General features: G+C 37.5%; 1 protein-coding gene across 11 annotated transcripts in view; it reads right to left on the bottom strand.

Annotated features, from left to right (window-relative positions):
* Nucleotides 1-19,516, bottom strand: part of LOC106873685 (SRSF protein kinase 1) — a 269,109-nt gene that overhangs the window by 129,889 nt on the left and 119,704 nt on the right. The window contains exon 1 of one of the 11 annotated variants that reach the window (XM_089360403.1): nt 17,097-17,339. The exons of 8 other annotated variants lie outside the window; for them this stretch is intronic. In XM_089360403.1, coding sequence (XP_089216529.1) covers nt 17,097-17,107 — 11 coding nt within the window. In that variant the 5' untranslated portion in view covers nt 17,108-17,339. Of the gene's footprint in view, nt 1-17,096; nt 17,340-19,516 lie in introns of those variants that run through there. 2 more of the 11 variants (XM_089360406.1, XM_052971941.2) reach the window with 2 other exon arrangements.

The following is a 19,516-nucleotide window of genomic DNA, read 5'->3' as shown; positions in this document are numbered from 1 at the left end:
AGGGATGTGTAAGAACCTTAAGAGCATTGGACTGGGGTCACTTGCAGTATATGTTCCAGTTCAAATCCCTTGATGGCCCACTCGAGTTGCCCAGTTTATAACACCACCACCCGACATCTTGGGGTCCACTCTGTTGCAAGCAGTCACATTAGGTCTCCAATTTAAGGGCCCTTTCTTCTCTATCTTGACCCCACTAATATCAGGGACCTTGTGAAGGGTGATGGGTGCTGCCTTCTCTTCGGACTAAAAGATGTAAAAAAGGGAAAAAATCTTTAAACAATATTTTGTAGAGAATGTTTGCAATATATGCTAACATAAGCTGTATAGTTAAGCTTGCCTTATAACCACATGGTTCTGGGTTCAGTTCCACTGTGTGGCACCTTGAGCAAGTGTCTTCTATTATAGCCCTGGAACAACCAATGCCTTGTGGGTGAATTTGGTGGACAGAAACTCTGTGGAAGCCTGTCAGATGTGTGAGGGGGGTGTCTTTATGCTTGTTTACAATCCTGTAACTTTGCAATGTGGCAAAATAAACTGATAAGGTACCGTACTTTTAAAAAAACTGTAGGAAAGTCAATTTCTCCGACTAAACTTTTAAAGGTGGTACCTCAACATGGCTACAGTCCTATGACTGAAACAAGTAAAAAAAAAAAATACATACTTTGTAAAATTGATTCTTACACAATAAACTTTCTAATTTCTTTTGTCTGTAAATATTACACCAATTCACCCACCAGAAAAAAAAAAAAGAACAAAAATAGTCTACTGGAAACAGGCTCACTCACATATTACATCCTCTCTTCACAAACGCATAGCAAAAACCCACTTTTAGTAAATATAATTACAAAATGGCCATCAGTTTATATTTGGTGTGTGCTGAAGCAAAAAAGTTAGCATATGGTGAGTCTTATGCCATGGTGATCACAGAGAATCTTCAAATGGCAGATGCAACTCTGCCATCTCTCTGAGTAAACAATGTTCACCACCTAAAACACAAAATGAGTGGGTGTTTAATATTGAGAATAGTCTCCACTTCCTTGACAACAGCCAGTTCACTCACCATTTCAGTCATATGACCACAACAAAGACAAGAATAAAAGCAAAGTTGTTCTTAAAAACTGTGGCATTCGCTCACCTCTTTTATATAAAACATATGAGTTACCACTCGTATTTTTGAACAATTAAGCCTATTCGCAAGAGAGAGAGAGAGACAGAAACTCCAGTCGGAATATGTCCTGCTGCAACACATCTGATAAAAAGTGGCAGGAATCTTGTCTTGCAAGTCACTTGGTGACCGCACTGGTGCTAGAATAGTACCCAACACACACACACTATAAAGAGGCTGGCATTCGGAAGGAACTCCAGCCAAAACAGACATTGCAGCTTGGTACTGTCCTCTGCCTCACCAGCTCCTCTCAAACCATCCGACCTATTCAGGCACAGAAAATGGTCATCAAATGGTGATGATAATGATGATGATGATGCTTAAGTTCTTTAGTTTGTCTCAGGTTTAATACAATGCTGTGAAAAGCTACAATTTACATAATATAGTTTCCCCATTATCCATCTGACCCATGTTATCACAGAAAAACGGTCATTAATATTTTGAGGTGCAAACATGACTGTGTACATACAGAATTCTTTTAGTCAGCAAATTCTCTAGATGGCAAGCTGGCAGAATCATTAGCAGACCAGGCGAAATGCTTACCAGTATTTAGTCCATCTTTTTTATCCAGAGTTCAAATTCCTCTGTGGCCAACTTTGCCTTGTATCCTTTCAAGGCCGATAAAATAAGTTGAGTACTGGGGGGAGGGGGGGGGGTCAATGTAATAGACTTAACTATCCCTGGATAGAGTATTAAAAACTGCACCCCTATGACAATTCATGTCAAGCCAGTGCGGCAGAGTGGGATTATCAAACCAATATGGTTTCAAGCTCAAATTCATGGCCTCCACATCAGACCTGTGGTTGATGGACAGAACATGCTGAGGCATTCGTTCTGTAGTGGACTGGACATGAACAATCCAATCCAATCCACTACAGGCTCTTGAGTACTGTCTCAATACAAAACAACTGGAGACAAGCAGCTTCTACTGTCGCCTTAGGCTGACCAATGCCTTATTAGTGAAATTAGCAGACAGAATATGCATAGCAGTTTGTGTGTGTGTGTGTGGGTGTGCTGAAAAGTTCTTGGCTTTAAAGGTATTACAAAAGGCCTGGTTGGAGGCCCAACCTGCCAAGTTCTTTTACAGGGCTTAGAAAAACTGAAGGGCAGCTGCAATAAGCGTGTGAACCTGAGAATGGACCATCATCATCATCATTGTTGTTTAACATCCGTTTTCCATGCTGGCATGGGTTGGATGGGATATGTGGAATAAAATCATAATTAACTGATCCTCATGTATTTTCTTTTACCCAAAGCTATACACCTTTCAGCAAACCTTTGTGCGTGTGCGCGTGTGTGTGTGTGTGTGTGTGTGTGTGTGTGTGTGTGTGTGTGTGTGTGTGTGTGTGTGTGTGTGTGTGTGTGTGTGTGTGTGTGTGTGTGTGTGTGTGTGTGTGTGTGTGTGTGTGTGTGTGTGTGTGTGTGTGTGTGTGTGTGTGTGTGTGTGTGTGTGTGTGTGTGTGTGTGTATACACGCACACACACGTGCTGTGTCTGTATATATTGCAGTTTTTTGACCCATCCAGATGAGTAATATTCCCAAATATGTGCAGACATCTGTCGTAAACCATCTAATCCATGCCAAGGCGGAGGGCTGGCAGATATGATGGTGATAGTGTGCGTGTGTATCATCATGAATGATTATGCTCTAAACTCCACATGAACTAGAAATCGGTGTCATTTGTTCACATTTTCAACCAAGCTGCCAAAAATGAAACTGAAACAAGTGGTCCTTTCAACCCCTACAAGCATGAAAAGCAGATGTAAAACAATGATGAGAAATGTGAAGAGAAATTAAGAAGACCTGAATAATTGCTGAATGTGTAATATGCATTTGAAAAGAAGCTGACAGAATAAAAAGCCAAAAGACAATATTTGAAAACAGCATCGGCAAAGATGAAATGGTGATAAATAGCAATGTCTACGGAATGGAAATATCGCACGAGATAACAATAAATGGAATATATAGGTATAATACAAACAAAGATAGATTTAATTAGATTAGATTTTACATAGAAAATTAGGTTTCAATAATTAAAATGAAAAACAGCAGTGGAAATGATGGAAGCCATTCTAGTGCCCACCTACTCTAAAATAGAACTAAAATGTAGGATGAATGAAACAAAAATCTCAATTGTAACATAAATCACATTACATAATTACCTCAAATTTTAATTTGAAAGTACTAAGATGTAACAAGCCACATGTGAGGGAATGAACAGCGAGATCAAATCCAACACCCACACAGAGGAGAAAGAAAGATAATATTAAGACAAGAGATGATGTGACGCACTGAAACGAGAGGAATAGTAAATGTTAGAGGCACGGCTGTATGGGCTAAGAAATCAGCTTCACAACCAAAAGGTTTTGAGTTCAATTTCACCATGTTGCACCTTGGGCAAGTGTCTTTAGTCCAAAATCAACCAATTCCTTGTGAATGAATTTGGTAGATGGAAACTGTAGGGAAGACGGCGAGCTGGCAGAAACGTTAGCACATCGGGCGAAATGCTTAGTGGTATTTCGTCTGCCGCTACGTTCTGAGTTCAAATTCCACTGAGGTCGACTTTGCTTTTCATCCTTTCGGGGTTGATTAAATAAGTACCAGTTACGCACTGGGGTCGATATAATCAACTTAATCCATTTGTCCCCTCTGTGTGTAGCCCCTTGTGGGCAGTAAAAACAAATAAGAAACTGTAGGGAAGACTGTTGTACACACGCAAAAACATCCAAGTCCACAACAATATGGTAGACAGGACATTTAGGAATAAGATGGCACAAAAAAGTGGCTGGCCTGTTGGAATTAGTTGCAGAGACAGAATATTTGGTCAAGTAGGACACAGGTTACTCATACTGTTAATCAGATAATAGAAGAAAGCATCATACAAGAAACATAGGGATACAATATGGTCTTCTGTTTCATTGAATTTTGCCCAACCATCGAATCCAAGCTAGCGTGGGGGAAGATGAATATGAATATTTTTTTTGATCTAGTTTGAGCAGAGCAGAGCTGATAGACATTCCTGCTGATATTATGACCAGATGCTGATCTATGCTTTCAAAAAGCTGTAGAATATAAAAAAAAAAAAATCTCTTACCTGTAAAACGTGAGGGGTTGGCGCAACAGGGAAAAACATCCATCGGTAAAATCCTATCTCAAAATCAATTCCCATCTAACCCATACTAGCATGGAAAACATATTAAATAAAGAAACATCTCACAGGTAATTCAAATAATTAGAACAAATAAAATAGTTAAAAAGGACCAACAGTCTAGGCTGTCACAAACCTTAATGAAAGGGGAGAGTCTCAAAGAGACTGTCATCCATCTCCCATATGTATGGCTTCCCATCAGAATATGTTCATGGTGCTCTCTAATCCACACTATCAATTTTGCTGATCACCAACGTTCAGTTTGAAATGCACACTCTTTCACATCTTATTTGCCTTCACCACCACCACCAACACTCGGTGCTGGCAGGTGGCGCCGCCTATCATTTCTCCCTAACTTTTTCACACCCGAGTGTCATGCATATGCAGCCATGACACTTTGCATAAAACCTACAAGTTCATGGAGGGTCTTCGTGCTGTCCTTGCACCACTGCTTGACAATCAGGTGTTGGTTTGTTTACATCCCAATAACTAACTTAGCAGCTCAACAATAGAAACCAACAGAATAAGCACCAGGCTTAAAAAAAAATAATCTCTTAAATAATGAAGTCAATTTGTTCAAGGAATGCTCCAGCATGGCTGCAGTCTAAAGATGAAAGAAGAAATTTTGATTGAAGGCTTCATTCAATTTACAACCACTTTCAGGTGGTTTGTATCAGAGAACCAGCAGCAGTTTCTGGCTGGCTGGCTGGCTGGTTGGTATCAAAATGGTTTCCTTATAAACCTACACGGTTAATAAATTAGCAGGGTAAGACTTAACTTAAAACTACTAAGTGGTATTTAGTTATTGTTTTTTTCCACCCACCCACCCCAACATTGGCAGTTCAGTATGTTAATAGGTTGTTAGCTTGCTGCAGATGTTGCACCATTTTACCTTGATGAGATAATTAACGCAATTAGCGTAAAGCTGCATGTAAAATTCCCAATATTTCTTGAAAACGGGAGTTTAAAGAGAAGATTATGTAAATTAAATGTGACAAAACAAAGTTAGAGGCTGAACACTGAAATGATACGGTAAGAGATGTTGTGAAATGCAAAATGTATCTTCTCACTGATTCTGTGAGAAAAAAGTTTCACATTATGAAACCCCGATGTTTGCAGTAAGATTTTCAAGAGCACAATGCCTCTGTAATGTGGCCAACACCTGCAAGAACAATTGCACATCCCAAAATGTCCTTCGTTTAAGACTGACAACAATACTTATTTCACTGTTCTAAAACCATATTTAGAATGAAATTGCTATAATAAAAGATTTATCCAAAACTAACTTCATTACAAAGCTGGTGTTTGCAACATGAATTTCTCAAAATGGCCAGGTTTATAGCACAGAACCAAGGGAAGTCACAGGCAGTGTGGAAGCTTTACAGTTGTTAACGTTTTCATGATTAATGGCAGACTGCCAATGGACTTCAGCTAATTTTCAGTAGAATTAACATTTAGGTATGGCTAACAATAGTCACAGGTATGGTTGTGTGTTTGAGAGGTTTGCTTCCCAACTACATGGTTCTAGGTTCAGTCCGGCTGCATGGTACCCTCAGACAAATGTCTTCTATGGCCTCAAGCCAACCAAAGCCCAGTGAGTGCATTTTATGGATGGAAAATGAAAGCAGCTCACATGTGTATCTGCGTCTCTCTCTCTGTCTTTACATTGTGAAAAGGTTGCAAAAGAGCATCACTGTCATATAGTTTTCAGTCTTCCATGGAAACCTGTCCAGTCAAGGAGTCGAAACAATAAACTTCAACTGACTGATTCAGACTCCTCTTTATGTAATCAAGTGATTATGGTCTACATATCTCATAAACACATATGCATATGCTTGTACTTTGCGTAGGCCTATGTGTTATAACTGGTTTATATTAAAGAAATAAAGATATTCTGAGTCGGAGTCAGTATAGTCTTACTGATTCCAACTCCGACTTCAGCTATCCCTTAATTGTTTCTGACTCCGACTCCACGGCCCTGCAGCTATGGAGAGAAATATTTAGCTCAGTTGCAAAACAGGTGAGGGTTGGTGACAGGAAGAACATCCAGCCATAGAAAAATCAGCCTCAAAAAATTCTTTCCAACTCATACAATCATGGAAAAGTAGGCATTAAAACAGCAGCGATGAAGAAGATAAGTAAAACATCTGCAGTTATATATCTGTATATTATGGCTAGCATTGACCAAACTCACAACATTATTTATGATTTTAATTTAGATAGTGACATTTTAGTACACATAACTGCAAGTAGGTAATTGTATTATTTTAAAATATTCTAAAACTATTTAAGACAATCGCTGGTAATACAAACAACTAGATCACAACTACTGTGTGAGCAGATGTGTAGTGTGTGTGTGTGTGTGTGTGTGTGTGTGTGTGTGTGTGTGTGTGTGTGTGTGTGTGTGTGTGTGTGCGTGCGTGCGTGCGTGTGTGTGTGTGTGCGCAATCACATAAAAAAAGAACATACAAATTTTTTTTTTTAATTTCCTCATTGTATTCAACTAATCTATTTATTTATTCATCTGGATCTATTGTCTCCATAGCAATGCTATGTATTAAATTCTAAACTGTAAACTGGTATAGCAGTCACACTAATGATTTATTACAAAACCTAAGCCAGATTATTGACCGAGAACTTGATCTGTGACTTTTAAGTTCCTCAGTACACTCACCACCACCACGGTAAACTACTGGCCAACACATTTTAGCACAAGACTGGAGGAAGTATATATCAATCTGAAGTACTGAAAGCAATTGATTGGAAGGTAAGCATTTCCATTCCAGTCATCAAAAGACATTTTGTTGACACAAGAGTTTTTCCATACTATCACAAAATGCAAACACACACACACAATATATATATCTTTATCTTTTAGTTTTACTTGCTTCAGGTATTCAACGACAGCCATGAACTGACCCTAGGACATCTTTTTTAAAGCAGTCTCTTTCGCCAAGCCACTAGGTTACAGGGATGTGAATACATCAATACTCATTATCAAGAGGTGGTGGGGGACAAACACAGACACACTAAGACACACAAGCAGTTTCCATCAACCAAATTCACTCACCAGGCACTTGCCCAAAGTGCCACGCAGGAAAAGCTGAAGGCTGTGGAACATGAACCACCATCTCTTGTAGGCATGACAGGGATTTCTATCCAAAAGGGCTTTTCAACCCAATGTTTACATATTTATAGCTTTGTGCTTCGAGATCCACACATTATATATATATATATATATATATATATATATATATAAAGATAGGCTTTGTACAGTTTCCATCTAGGAAATTCACTCACATGGCATTGGTCAACCCAGGGTTGTAACAGAAGACATTTGTCCAAGAGAAGTCATGAAAGACATGAGAATAATTGACAGAAAGTGATTTCAGGACACTGAACTTCATAATGGGGATGGCAAAGGACCCAACAAGCAGCAAAATGCATGAGGGTGAAGACCCAATCAACGCATGCAATTAATCATGAAATTAGGAGTATTGGCGGAGGTAAAGAATATATGCACCACCCATTTTCAGTGTAACAAAAACCCTAAAACCTAACCCTAACCACTGGGTGTATTTATTATATCGCCACTTCAATGTCTATTTTCCTATAACTTGCATGGATCAAATGCGATTTATTGGAGCAAATTTTCAAAGGCTAAAAGTTCTTCTGGTTTCTAGACGAAGTAGTGTTTCTTTTAGTCTTTCAAACAACAAGCAGCACAATGGCTGGACATGCTTTCACAGAAAATTGCCAACAAACAAACGGCTGTTTCTGAAGATGATTGTCTACATTTACCATGTGATGTCAAGGCAAGGAGATACAACACCCATATTACATATATACATATTTGCACGCACACACACACACTACTAAAACTGCTCACAAGGCTTCGGAACACTTGGGGGCTGTACAAAAAGACACTTGACCAAGATACTACACAGCAGGACTGAACCTGAAGCCATGTCTTGGCAATACAAGCTTCTTAACCACATAGTCATGCCCCCCACCACACACACACACACACACACACACACACACACACGAGGAAGCTGACTTAACAAATACAGACATGTCATGCAAATATTCTAAATAATGGTGAAAAATACCATGACCTATTGGTGTGAAATAGCAAAAATAGTTGAAGTGGAGTGGAAGGTAGACCAAAGAAAATATGGGATGAAATAAATAGGTCAAACATTCGAAGGGATGCCTACAAATTTCTTCAGCCTATTCCAGCATGAAAAAAAAATGAATGTTAAAATGACAGCAATGTTAATAGGATTTGTTCCGATAAAGGATTTCATGACCCTTTTCCAAGAAGAATACACAGGCTATGTATGGTTCCATTAAACTTCAAAGTATTCAGAAGTTTTACATCAAACAGCTACAGACTTTGACAATATACCAAGCCAAAGGGCAGAAAACGATTCTTAATTAAAATAGCAATGGAAGTTTAACTAATTAAATTTTCATACTTTAACCAATTAACTACAATTAAATATGAACACTTTAATATAAGCAGTTTTTTTCCAAGTTGGTAATATGAGACCTGAGCTTGTATTTAAAGCAAGTTGGTACTAAAGAAAGTTTTAATTCCATACATAACTTTTTCTACAAGGGTCTTTATATAAGTGTGATGATGTAAGTAAAATATACAACCAAATGTACAATTATTCTAAATACCATTGAGATGAGAAGAGTAAGATGAAATTGTTGAATTGTTTAATGAGAGATGTAAAATTCATGGAGGTTTAATTCTAAATTCTCGTCTGGAATTGATTTGGTATAACATGATACATGTCACAAGTCCACACAACTATTTCTACAATTAGCTCTGAAAAAAATCTTTAATATTTGGAGCGGGGTGAGGACTGGAGAAAGGGGTTAATACCTGTGGCTATACCTTTTGCAGGCTCCTAGGAAACAGAAAAAATGATGCCAATAGAATTCTGCATCATAACTTTGGTTACCAGATGTCTGTTGAAATCGTCTCGTTAAGCTGGTGTTTGAAACATCAATTAACATGAGAAATATTAATGGAAGGTTTTAATTTAGATCACTTTAAACTCAAAATTTGTATCAGAGAAATTAGGGGCAGCCTCAGGTGGGCTGGTATGAAAAGGGGGAAACTGCAGAAAGGACATGAGCAAGGAAGAGACTCTTGGGGGGGGGGTGTTCTGAGAACATCAACCATCAGTGTGTAGACTGGTGATGGGAGAGAGGGAGCACAGCAAGAGGGTCTTGAGTAGAGGAAAGAAAAGTGGGACAAGAGTACCAGAAGTAGGGGAAGATACAAGACCAAAATTCTCTGGAAACCAGAATTCATGAATATTAGTAAAAATTATAAGTAGAAAACCCAAGAATGTGATTTACAATTATTGAATTTTTCTCCAAGTCTTTTATGCAAACTTATAATTCACCATATGGAAATTAAACATGAAAGCTTGAAAATTATTGCAAATGCCAATACCACTGGACTGTGGCTCCTGTGCAGGTGGCACGTAAAATACACCATTTTGAGTGTGGTCATTGCCAGTACCACCTGACTGGCCTTCGTGCCAGTGGCATGTAAAAAGCACCCATTACACTCTCGGAGTGGTTGGCGTTAGGAAGGGCATCCAGCTGTAGAAACTCTGCCAAATCAGATTGGAGTCTGGTGTAGCCATCTGGTTCACCAGTCATCAGTCAAATCATCCAACCCATGCCATCATGGAAAGCGGACGTTAAACAATGATGATGACGATGAAAGAAAGAAAGCCTTTAAACCTGTCAATACTAACCAGAGACGAAGGAAGAATGTTTTGACTTTTAATCTAAATTTGCTCTCTAAATTGACTGGAATTAAAAAACAAAGGAGGTTTGTATTTGAGCTAAACTGACTCAGCAAGCAAGTACTTAAGTTTCAAAAGTTTCAAGTGTCATCACAGGTAAAATAAGACAGGTACAATTAAATGTTCTGTCCAGGTGTCAAATTGTAAACACCAGCCTTCAATCTTTATAATGCTGCAATTAACAGAAAAGCTTAATCATCTCTTTTGCCATAATGAGGACTCAGGTGAATAGACATAAAGAAGACCACACAGATGAGGTTTAGGGTTAATAAAAGCCAAGCCAGAAACAATCACCATCAGAGATGGCCTCATTGAAGTACTCGCTGTACTACAGTGACATGGTCCATGGAAACCAAATAAAGCTAAACATGACTATACAGGGGTCAGCATGGTTAAGAAGCACATGTGACATCTTGACCAAATGTCTTTTACTATACAGCCCTGGGCTAACCAAAACCATGTGATTAAATTTGATAAAGCAATGGGTTAGTGGGTCCTCAACTGGGGTTCATATAGCCCTTGAGGGGTCCTTATAAGATTTTATGGTTAAAATTCATGTCCCATACTTCAACAATACACAAAATATAAATATTTTTGTTTTTTAATACAATTCCTAATATTTAATTATAAAAATATAACAGAATTTCTTTAAGCATCAAATAACTGAGAGGGTCCACCCAAGTAATATTGAAATCAAAAGGCTATTATCCATAGGCAAAAAATGTTAGAACATCAGATAAGATGACAGTTCTTAACATTCCGAGTTTAAATTCTGGCTAAGGATTCAAATCTTACCATTGGTCAGCGCTACGCCATAAAAGATCAGGTTATAAAAGATGTCCTCTTGAGAACTGACAAATACTTCAGCCTCACACAGCTATTCACATTTCCATTGTGGACTCTCACATGTGGTGGATTGCAGCATATACTATGAGTTAAACATGTGAAAGAAGACTGTGGTACACGAGGAAACATCACATGTAGCAATCCATAATTATCCAGCTGTTATGATTAATTATACCAACTGTGGAGGTACCATTGGTCTCCCAGAGTAGCTTCTTTCATTCCTATTGTCAGTGGTTTCAGAGACAGGATGGAACTACCATTTTTACTCATGTCATTAAGAAATATAATACAAAACCATTAGAGTCAAAATTGTGCAGCCGAGCAGCATTATACTCATATGGGAAAAAGTAACAGGATAAGGTAGATCAGATTTTTTTAAGTACATAAGTCAGAGGCGACATATTTGAGATCAAATTGTACTACAGTAAAATTTATAGCCTCACCGAACTCTCATATACAATAATGATGACCCACAACCACAAAATTAGTGACAGGCAAAAATTTAACACCTTGGCTAACTACTTGATATCCTATTGAATTATTCACCGTGTAAGTACGCTCAGCATACCTACACAAGAGTGCCCTTCCCAACTTTATTTCATTGATAACGTTCAGAAAGACAGGTAATTCATCATCATCATCGTTTAACGTCCGCTTTCCATGTTAGCATGGGTTGGACGATTTGACTGAGGACTGGTGAAACCCGATGGCTACACCAGGCTCAAATCTGATTTGGCAGCGTTTCTACAGCTGGATGCCCTTCCTAACGCCAACCACTCCGAGAGTGTAGTGGGTGCTTTTACGTGCCACCGGCACGAAGGCCAATCAGGTGGTACTGGCAACAGCCACACACAAAATGGTGTATTTTATGTGCCAAGAAATTTTCAAATACCTTTCAGATGGTGTACATTCCACTACAATCATAATCTATACCATCTGAAAGGTATTCTGAAAGTTATGAGGAAACAAATTAGATGTGGGGCAAAACATTTGTGTGGGTATGCCCTACACACTCCATCACTCACAAATTAGGGGTAATCATCCCACACCACCATATTCACCAAAACTCTACAAACACAGATCTTTTAACTCCTCCACAACCAAGGTTTCTCTGAAGCTCTAACTACTGTCACTCCATCTAAACTCTTTTGATAGTCACCTCTAGTACCTTACTACTGTCAGTCTCACCTCCATCAAGTGTTTCATACCTGCAATTCCGTCACCTCTTTCCATTCATGGTTCATCCTCTTCCTGACACCTACAACAACAGAAACTCCACATACACACAAACCACACACTGTATCCCTACCTTCTAATCAAATTATGACTGAAAACAAACATTACCAATACTTGCCAGTGCCGCTGGACTGGCTCCTGTGCAGGTGGCACGTAAAATACACCATTTCGAGCGTGGCCGTTGCCAGTACCACCTGACTGGCCTTCGTGCCCGTGGCACGTAAAAGCACCCACTACACTCTCAGAGTGGTTGGCGTTAAGAAGGGCATCCAGCTGTAGAAACCTTGCCAAATCAGATTGGAGCCTGGTGTAGCCACCTGGACCACCAGTCCTCAGTCAAATCATCCAACCCATGCTAGCATGGAAAGCAGACGTTAAACGACGATGATGATGATGAAGAATGGACACCGTTAACATCTCATAAAGCAGTTGTATGGAAAATATTTATATACACCTCCTTGTAACTCAAGTGTACATCCCATCACAACTTCATCTCTCTCTTTCTCTCTCTCTCTCTCCAACTGAGATAGTCATGCATCTCTTCCACTGCAAGACTCCTATCTCTGTCCCTCTATTTCTACCCTGACCTTTTCATCAACTCATACAAAGCCACTGCTGCTGGTGCCTCGTAGAAACTACCCTGCATACCCCAATAAGGTGGTTGGCATCCAGCTGTAGAAACTATGCCAAAGCAGACAGAGCTCGGAGTGGTCTTCCAACTTTTTGCCAGTTCTGGTCAAACCGTCCAACACATTCCAGCAAGGAAGGAGGAGGTTAAATGATGATGACGAAGCATTTTGGCTCTGACCAAAAAAATATAAAATGAGACCAGACAGAACAACAGCAGGAATGAAGTAGTCCAAACAGTTTCATAATTGAATATAGAACGGCTTTATCGACGTTAAAATTCTGTTTCTTGTTTTTTTTAACAATGAAAAAAAAAAAAGAATTCTGTGCATGGCAGACTTTAATCACCTATTTCTTTACTAAAAATACAGGTGATACAATTTAGCTCTAAATTTTTTTTTTTTCAAATATACAGTTTTGTATGAATAAGAAAATAATTTATCTAAAACGTGGGTTGAATAATATGAAGGAAGGGATAGATGATGATGATGATGATAACGTCTGTAATGCCTGAAGCACATTTTAAAGTGGCTAGACAGGTTTAGGAAAGAAGGAATGCTTCAAGTTTCTATACAATTGGAAGAGATAAGGAAGAAGCTTAGTTAAGTAACAACGTTTAGTCACCATCGAGGGGAGGGGAAAAAAAAACAAATCTAATTTTGTTGTGGCATATAGGATGACAGTTTAACCAATGCGCACCTACAATAAAATGTTATGTATGTGTATATATATCTATACATGTATATTTACTAAAATAATGCTATTATTGTGATAGATGTTTAAGAATTTACAGCAGAATATTCACTGATAGTGTGTGACTATATTGAGAAGAGCGGCAAATATATATTACGAGGGACCGAGTTTCGCTTATCGGATGTTTAACCAGTCTGGTCGAACAACAATCCGATAAGGCAAAACTTGAAGCCGCAGTCCACTTGATCTCCAAAATAAAACGCGTGTGTGTATGTGTGTGTAAATATAAACACACATGCACACACACGCATCCAGAGTTTGAGGAACAGGAGGGAATTAACTTCAAAAATAACCACATAAGCAACTCGCTGGTGATGGTGGATAGAAAATACATCATATATATATATAATATCGTCTATTTATAAAGTAATTCGTGTAGAACGAAAACTACAGAGATTAAGATTATGTATAAACTCAACTGCTTTCCTTATACAGAAAAATATTCAAATTCTGAAGACGCAACAATGTTGAATAAATTCTATCTTAGAACTTTCCACACACTTTATTTCAAAATATGTACTACAACCGAAATAACTTTATTATTATTATTATTATTATTATTATTATTAACGAAAGGTTTTTTAATAGATGGTTTATGAAAGTTATGAGAACATGCTGCACAGTAATAAAAAAAATATGTTAACGTTTATAATGTAGTTCTTAGGTGATGCCAAAATACATTGTTTTTACTAACACTCGGTGGTTAGTTAGGTAACCAGTCATCTAACACTCAGCTAAAAGAACTGGTAACAAGGTACAGACAGGTTAACACATAAAGCGCAACAGGCCACGTCAGGCACCGGTCGACAGACCACGATCATAGCCCGGATAGATGCATTTATGGGCAATTGTTGGGGTCTAATGTCACTCAAACAGCTCCGATACCCCACCAGAATGCAAGAGGACTAATAGTTCAACTAATGACTTTTCAGATGTAAAACTTGCCACCATTATACACTAAGGAAATAATTTAAACTAATTTTGTTTTTTGTGTGTGCATGGTAGTTTCATTTTCATAAAATGTGCTCAGCAGTCCATGCTATGTAAAGTGCAAATCCCAGGACTTTATGGGTTATAATATAACACATGTACAAGAAATAGTTTGAGAGAAAATTTCGGGAAACTAACATGTTTCTTAAAATCAACTTCGCGCGCACTTCTCTCTCCATTCGCTCACTGACACAAATACGTATCGCCACATGGTTCCGGGTTCAGTCCCACTGCAAGGAGTCTTAACCACGGGGCCGACAAATGCCTTGTGGGTGAATTAGTTGACGGAAAAATAAAAGAAGCCTGTCGTGTATGTCCTCATCACGGCTTGACAACCGGTTTTTTATTTTGTTTACACCCCTGTTAACTTGACGGTTCGGCAACAAAGACCGACAGAATAAGTACAAGGCTTAAGAACAAAAAATATAAATTGGAGTCGATTCGTTCGACTAAAAGCCTTCAAGGTGGTGTCCCAGCATGGCCGCAGACCCATGACTTGAAACAAATAAAAAGATAGAGAAAAGAACACTATATAATTGGACCAAACAAGAAATCATTAAATAAAATAGTGGCCTCCTCTGATAAAATAACTGGTATTTTCGAACAACCGAATATAAGAAACTCAAAAACCCCAAACCAAACGAAGAATGCGGGGAGTGATTCCACTTAGTCACTCGGCATTCCTCCTATTTCTCCATCCCATTTCACATCCAAAACAACCACGAGTTTCTAAGCCTTAAAAAAACGTTTTTTTTACTCTACTTTTCTTTATATTTGAAAAAGAGGCCTTTAAAAAACACGACCAACTTCTGCATAGTTTTTATCACACGGCCATCGACAGCTAAGTTTGAATGGATTTATTTCAATGAATGGATGGAGAGATGAATGATGATAAAGGCTATAAGACAAAAGCCCATTCAAAGCACAAATATGACGACTGATTGATATTCAATTTGTTTCGTAACATCCATTACGAAATTGAACTTTAAAAAGGAATACAAGGATACCAAACAATGCCTCGAAATAATTATACAGGCTCTAGTGTTTGAAAGACATATGTATACATACTTGTACACACACACACACACTGTATGTTTGTGTATATTTATATTAGACAAGCACAGCGTGTGACAAATACGCACACAAGGGAACCTTTCGTTTATGGAACATAAAATGAATGCTAAGTTAAAACAACTGACTTTGACAGTAAACAATCATCTAATTTCTTTAATTGCCTCATTTCGGCTTTATCGAAAGAAAAAGAAAAATGATTGGAGAGCTAACCGTATCATAGGCACGATAATTTTCAAAAATGGAAACTGAGAACCAAATAATCTCGCTATGTGAATTAAAATCCATGGAATAATTTTTTTTTTTTTTAAATGGGGGGAACCATGTGAAACATGTTGAGTGCTTTCACGATCGCTTTGTAGAATACAGGGGCACGAAACTCTTGGTCACGAATCATTCTGTTACTTCTGGCAAATATTATATATATATATATATATATATTATATATATATATATATATATATATATATATATATATATATATGATGATACACACACGTGTATATGTATGTATATACAGAGACGTGTGTGTACATAATATATATATGCATGTGGATAGACAGAGATAGACAGATAGATAGACAAATAGATAGATAGACAGATAGATAGATAGACAGATAGATAAATAGACAGATAGATAAATAGACAGATAGATAAATAGACAGATAGATAAATAGACAGATAGATAAATAGACAGATAGATAAATAGACAGATAGATAAATAGACAGATAGACAAATAGATAGATAGACAAATAGATAGATAGACAAATAGATAGATAGACAAATAGATAGATAGACAGATAGATAAATAGACAGATAGATAAATAGACAGATAGATAAATAGACAGACAGACAGATAGACAGATAGACAAATAGATAGACAGACAGATAGATAGACAAATAGATAGACAGACAGATAGATAGACAAATAGATAGACAGACAGATAGATAGACAAATAGATAGATAGACAAATAGATAGACAGACAGATAGATAGACAAATAGATAGATAGACAGATAGATAGACAAATAGATAGACAGACAGATAGATAGACAAATAGATAGACAGACAGATAGATAGACAAATAGATAGACAGACAGATAGATATACAAATAGATAGACAGACAGATAGATATACAAATAGATAGACAGACAGATAGACAAATAGATAGACAGACAGATAGATAGACAAATAGACAGACAGACAGACAGATAGATGGATAGATAGACAGACAGATTACAGAAATAAGATGTAGGCTTGCTCTACACAATCCATGAATCTCTTGCTTTCAAGAGGAGAGAAAACATGTGGAACACTTAGTCGACACACTGAAGGGGAATTTAACGGCGAAAAATATTACACACACACACAAACACATTCACACACACACACAAAAAAAATAATCGGCGGGATTTATTTACCCTGTGTCCATGATCCATTGATAAAAAAATGAACTTCCAGCAAGCCGACTAACATAGGCTCCTCTATATTCTAGATTATATATATTTGTATTTCAAATTACGAAAGCCTGAGGCGCGTTTCCGGTAGAAGAAAAAGAAATAAATATATATATATATAACCAGATTTAATTTAGCAAAAAGTCATTAAAAAAAAACACTATATATACAAACGTCTTTTATTAAAGCTCTCTTTCACTTTCTATCACTATGTATTTCACCCTATATATATATATATATATATATATATATATAGTTTCTCACTATGTACGTATTTCTCTCTCTCACACTACATCTGTGCCTCTCTATACCTGTCTGTCTCTCTCTCTCTTACTATATATATATATATATATATATATATATATATATATATGTGTGTGTGTGTAACTCTATAATCTGTTATTCTGTAACTGTTCCCTCTCTCTTTCCCCCCTCTTCGACATTTCATAAAAACCAAAACAGGGCGAGCCAAAATGCAACCTATCATCAACGATGGAAATTGGAGAAAACGAAAAAGAAACGATATTACATCAATTAGAAAAACTAGTGGCTCCCTTGCTTACAAACTAACCAAGTCACCCATCCATCCCTTACTTTTAAACAACTTCGTTACGCCCTCGCTCGTCTTTCAGGTCTATCATCTGTCTAAACACAACCATCAACTTCCATGATTTTAACCGGGAAAATTAGGTGACAGGGTGCGTGTATGAACACATATATATATATACATATATACATATATATATATATATATATATATATATATATACACGCCACACGTTTATATATAAATTACAGACAGACAAACATTCCAAATATTTCCATCTCCTAAATTTTGTAATAAACCTATTGTGTATGAGTTTGTACACACATACAAACATGCCTGCGGGAATATGCGTGTGTGTATATATATATATATATATATATATATATATATATATATATATACACACACACAGAGTCTATCCAAAAGCAGAGATTAACCAACTGTTTGTTTTAAGGCATTACGAGTTTCAAAAATCATTCAAAAACCGATTGCTTATAATTTTGGGTTGTTTTTGTTTTTTTTCTCTTTGTTTTTGTAACAAATGTTTCGCAACCGGCGTCATCACAAACTGATGATGAGTCAACTGAACAAATTGCAGCAGCACAGAAAAGCTCATTACAACACACATGGGGGACAAACACACACGTATGTACGTACGTATGTATGTGTGTGTATATATATATATATATATATATACATCCATACACACACTCATAAGTACATAGTTATATTCGTGTAACAATATCTATTTCAACACACGGTTTCACATTAAGACTCTTGTAAAACACACACACACACACATATTACATACACACACACGAGTTTTTAAGCCTAGGTAAGAAGACAGGGTAATCAATAGGGGACAGAGTAATTATCCCTTTCGTTTGCTCAGTTTATTCAGACTCTTAGGTCACCCGATGTACATATCTTGTAATAGAGAGAAACCGGAGAGAAAACAATAAATAAATATTGTCTTTCAGAGGTCGATTCTTTCTGTCTATTCAATCCACCTACGGGTCGCAGTCACCAGATACTTTATATAATTTTACAAAGATTTCTTCTGTAATATCTCGCTAGGGCGAATAATGAATGGTGTATCATGTGGAGTAGTAATGTATGCGACGTGTGTGTGTATATATATATATATATATATATATATATATATATATATATATATATATTCTTTTTTTTTGGGGTGTTGACTGAAGATTAATACCATATCTGGGATTATGCACACACTATATATATATATATATATATGTATATATATATACATACACATACACACACACACACACACACACACATATACATATATACACATATCATCGTTTAACGTCCATTTCTCATGCTGGCATGGGTTGGACGGTTTGGCTGGTGACTGACAAGCCAGTAGGCTGCGCCACGCCCCAATCTGATCTGGCAAGGTTTCTACAGCTGGATGCTCTTCCTAATGCCAACCACTCCGAGTGTAGTGGGTGCTTTTTACGTGCCACGGGCACAGGAGCCACGCGGAGGGGACACACAAACACAGTCTCGCTGCCGAATTTCGCCTGTCAATGCACAGTCTTCAAACGAGTTGTAACTCACCTGAAGAACCGGTGCACCCACAGCAATAGTTTTACGTGTGCGAATTTAACCAGTGATGGACTACGTCAGAAAAGCATCGCAAGAAGCTTATGGTACAAGTGATTGGTGGAAGTTAGACACCTGCAGAAGTTCTTAGCTAAGAGTGACCTACAATAAACAGCATCTGTTGACCTGGAGAAGGCCTGTCATAAGGCACCATGCCCTTCAGTGTTGTTTTTATATAATATATAAATGGTTCGTTAAACAA

The sequence above is a fragment of the Octopus bimaculoides genome, chromosome 11 (assembly GCF_046866305.1).
Source record: "Octopus bimaculoides isolate indiv1 chromosome 11, ASM4686630v1, whole genome shotgun sequence".
Taxonomy (NCBI): Eukaryota; Metazoa; Mollusca; class Cephalopoda; order Octopoda; family Octopodidae; genus Octopus; species Octopus bimaculoides.
The sequence above is the reverse complement of the archived record's forward strand: the minus strand, read 5'-3'. Positions and strand labels throughout refer to the sequence as shown.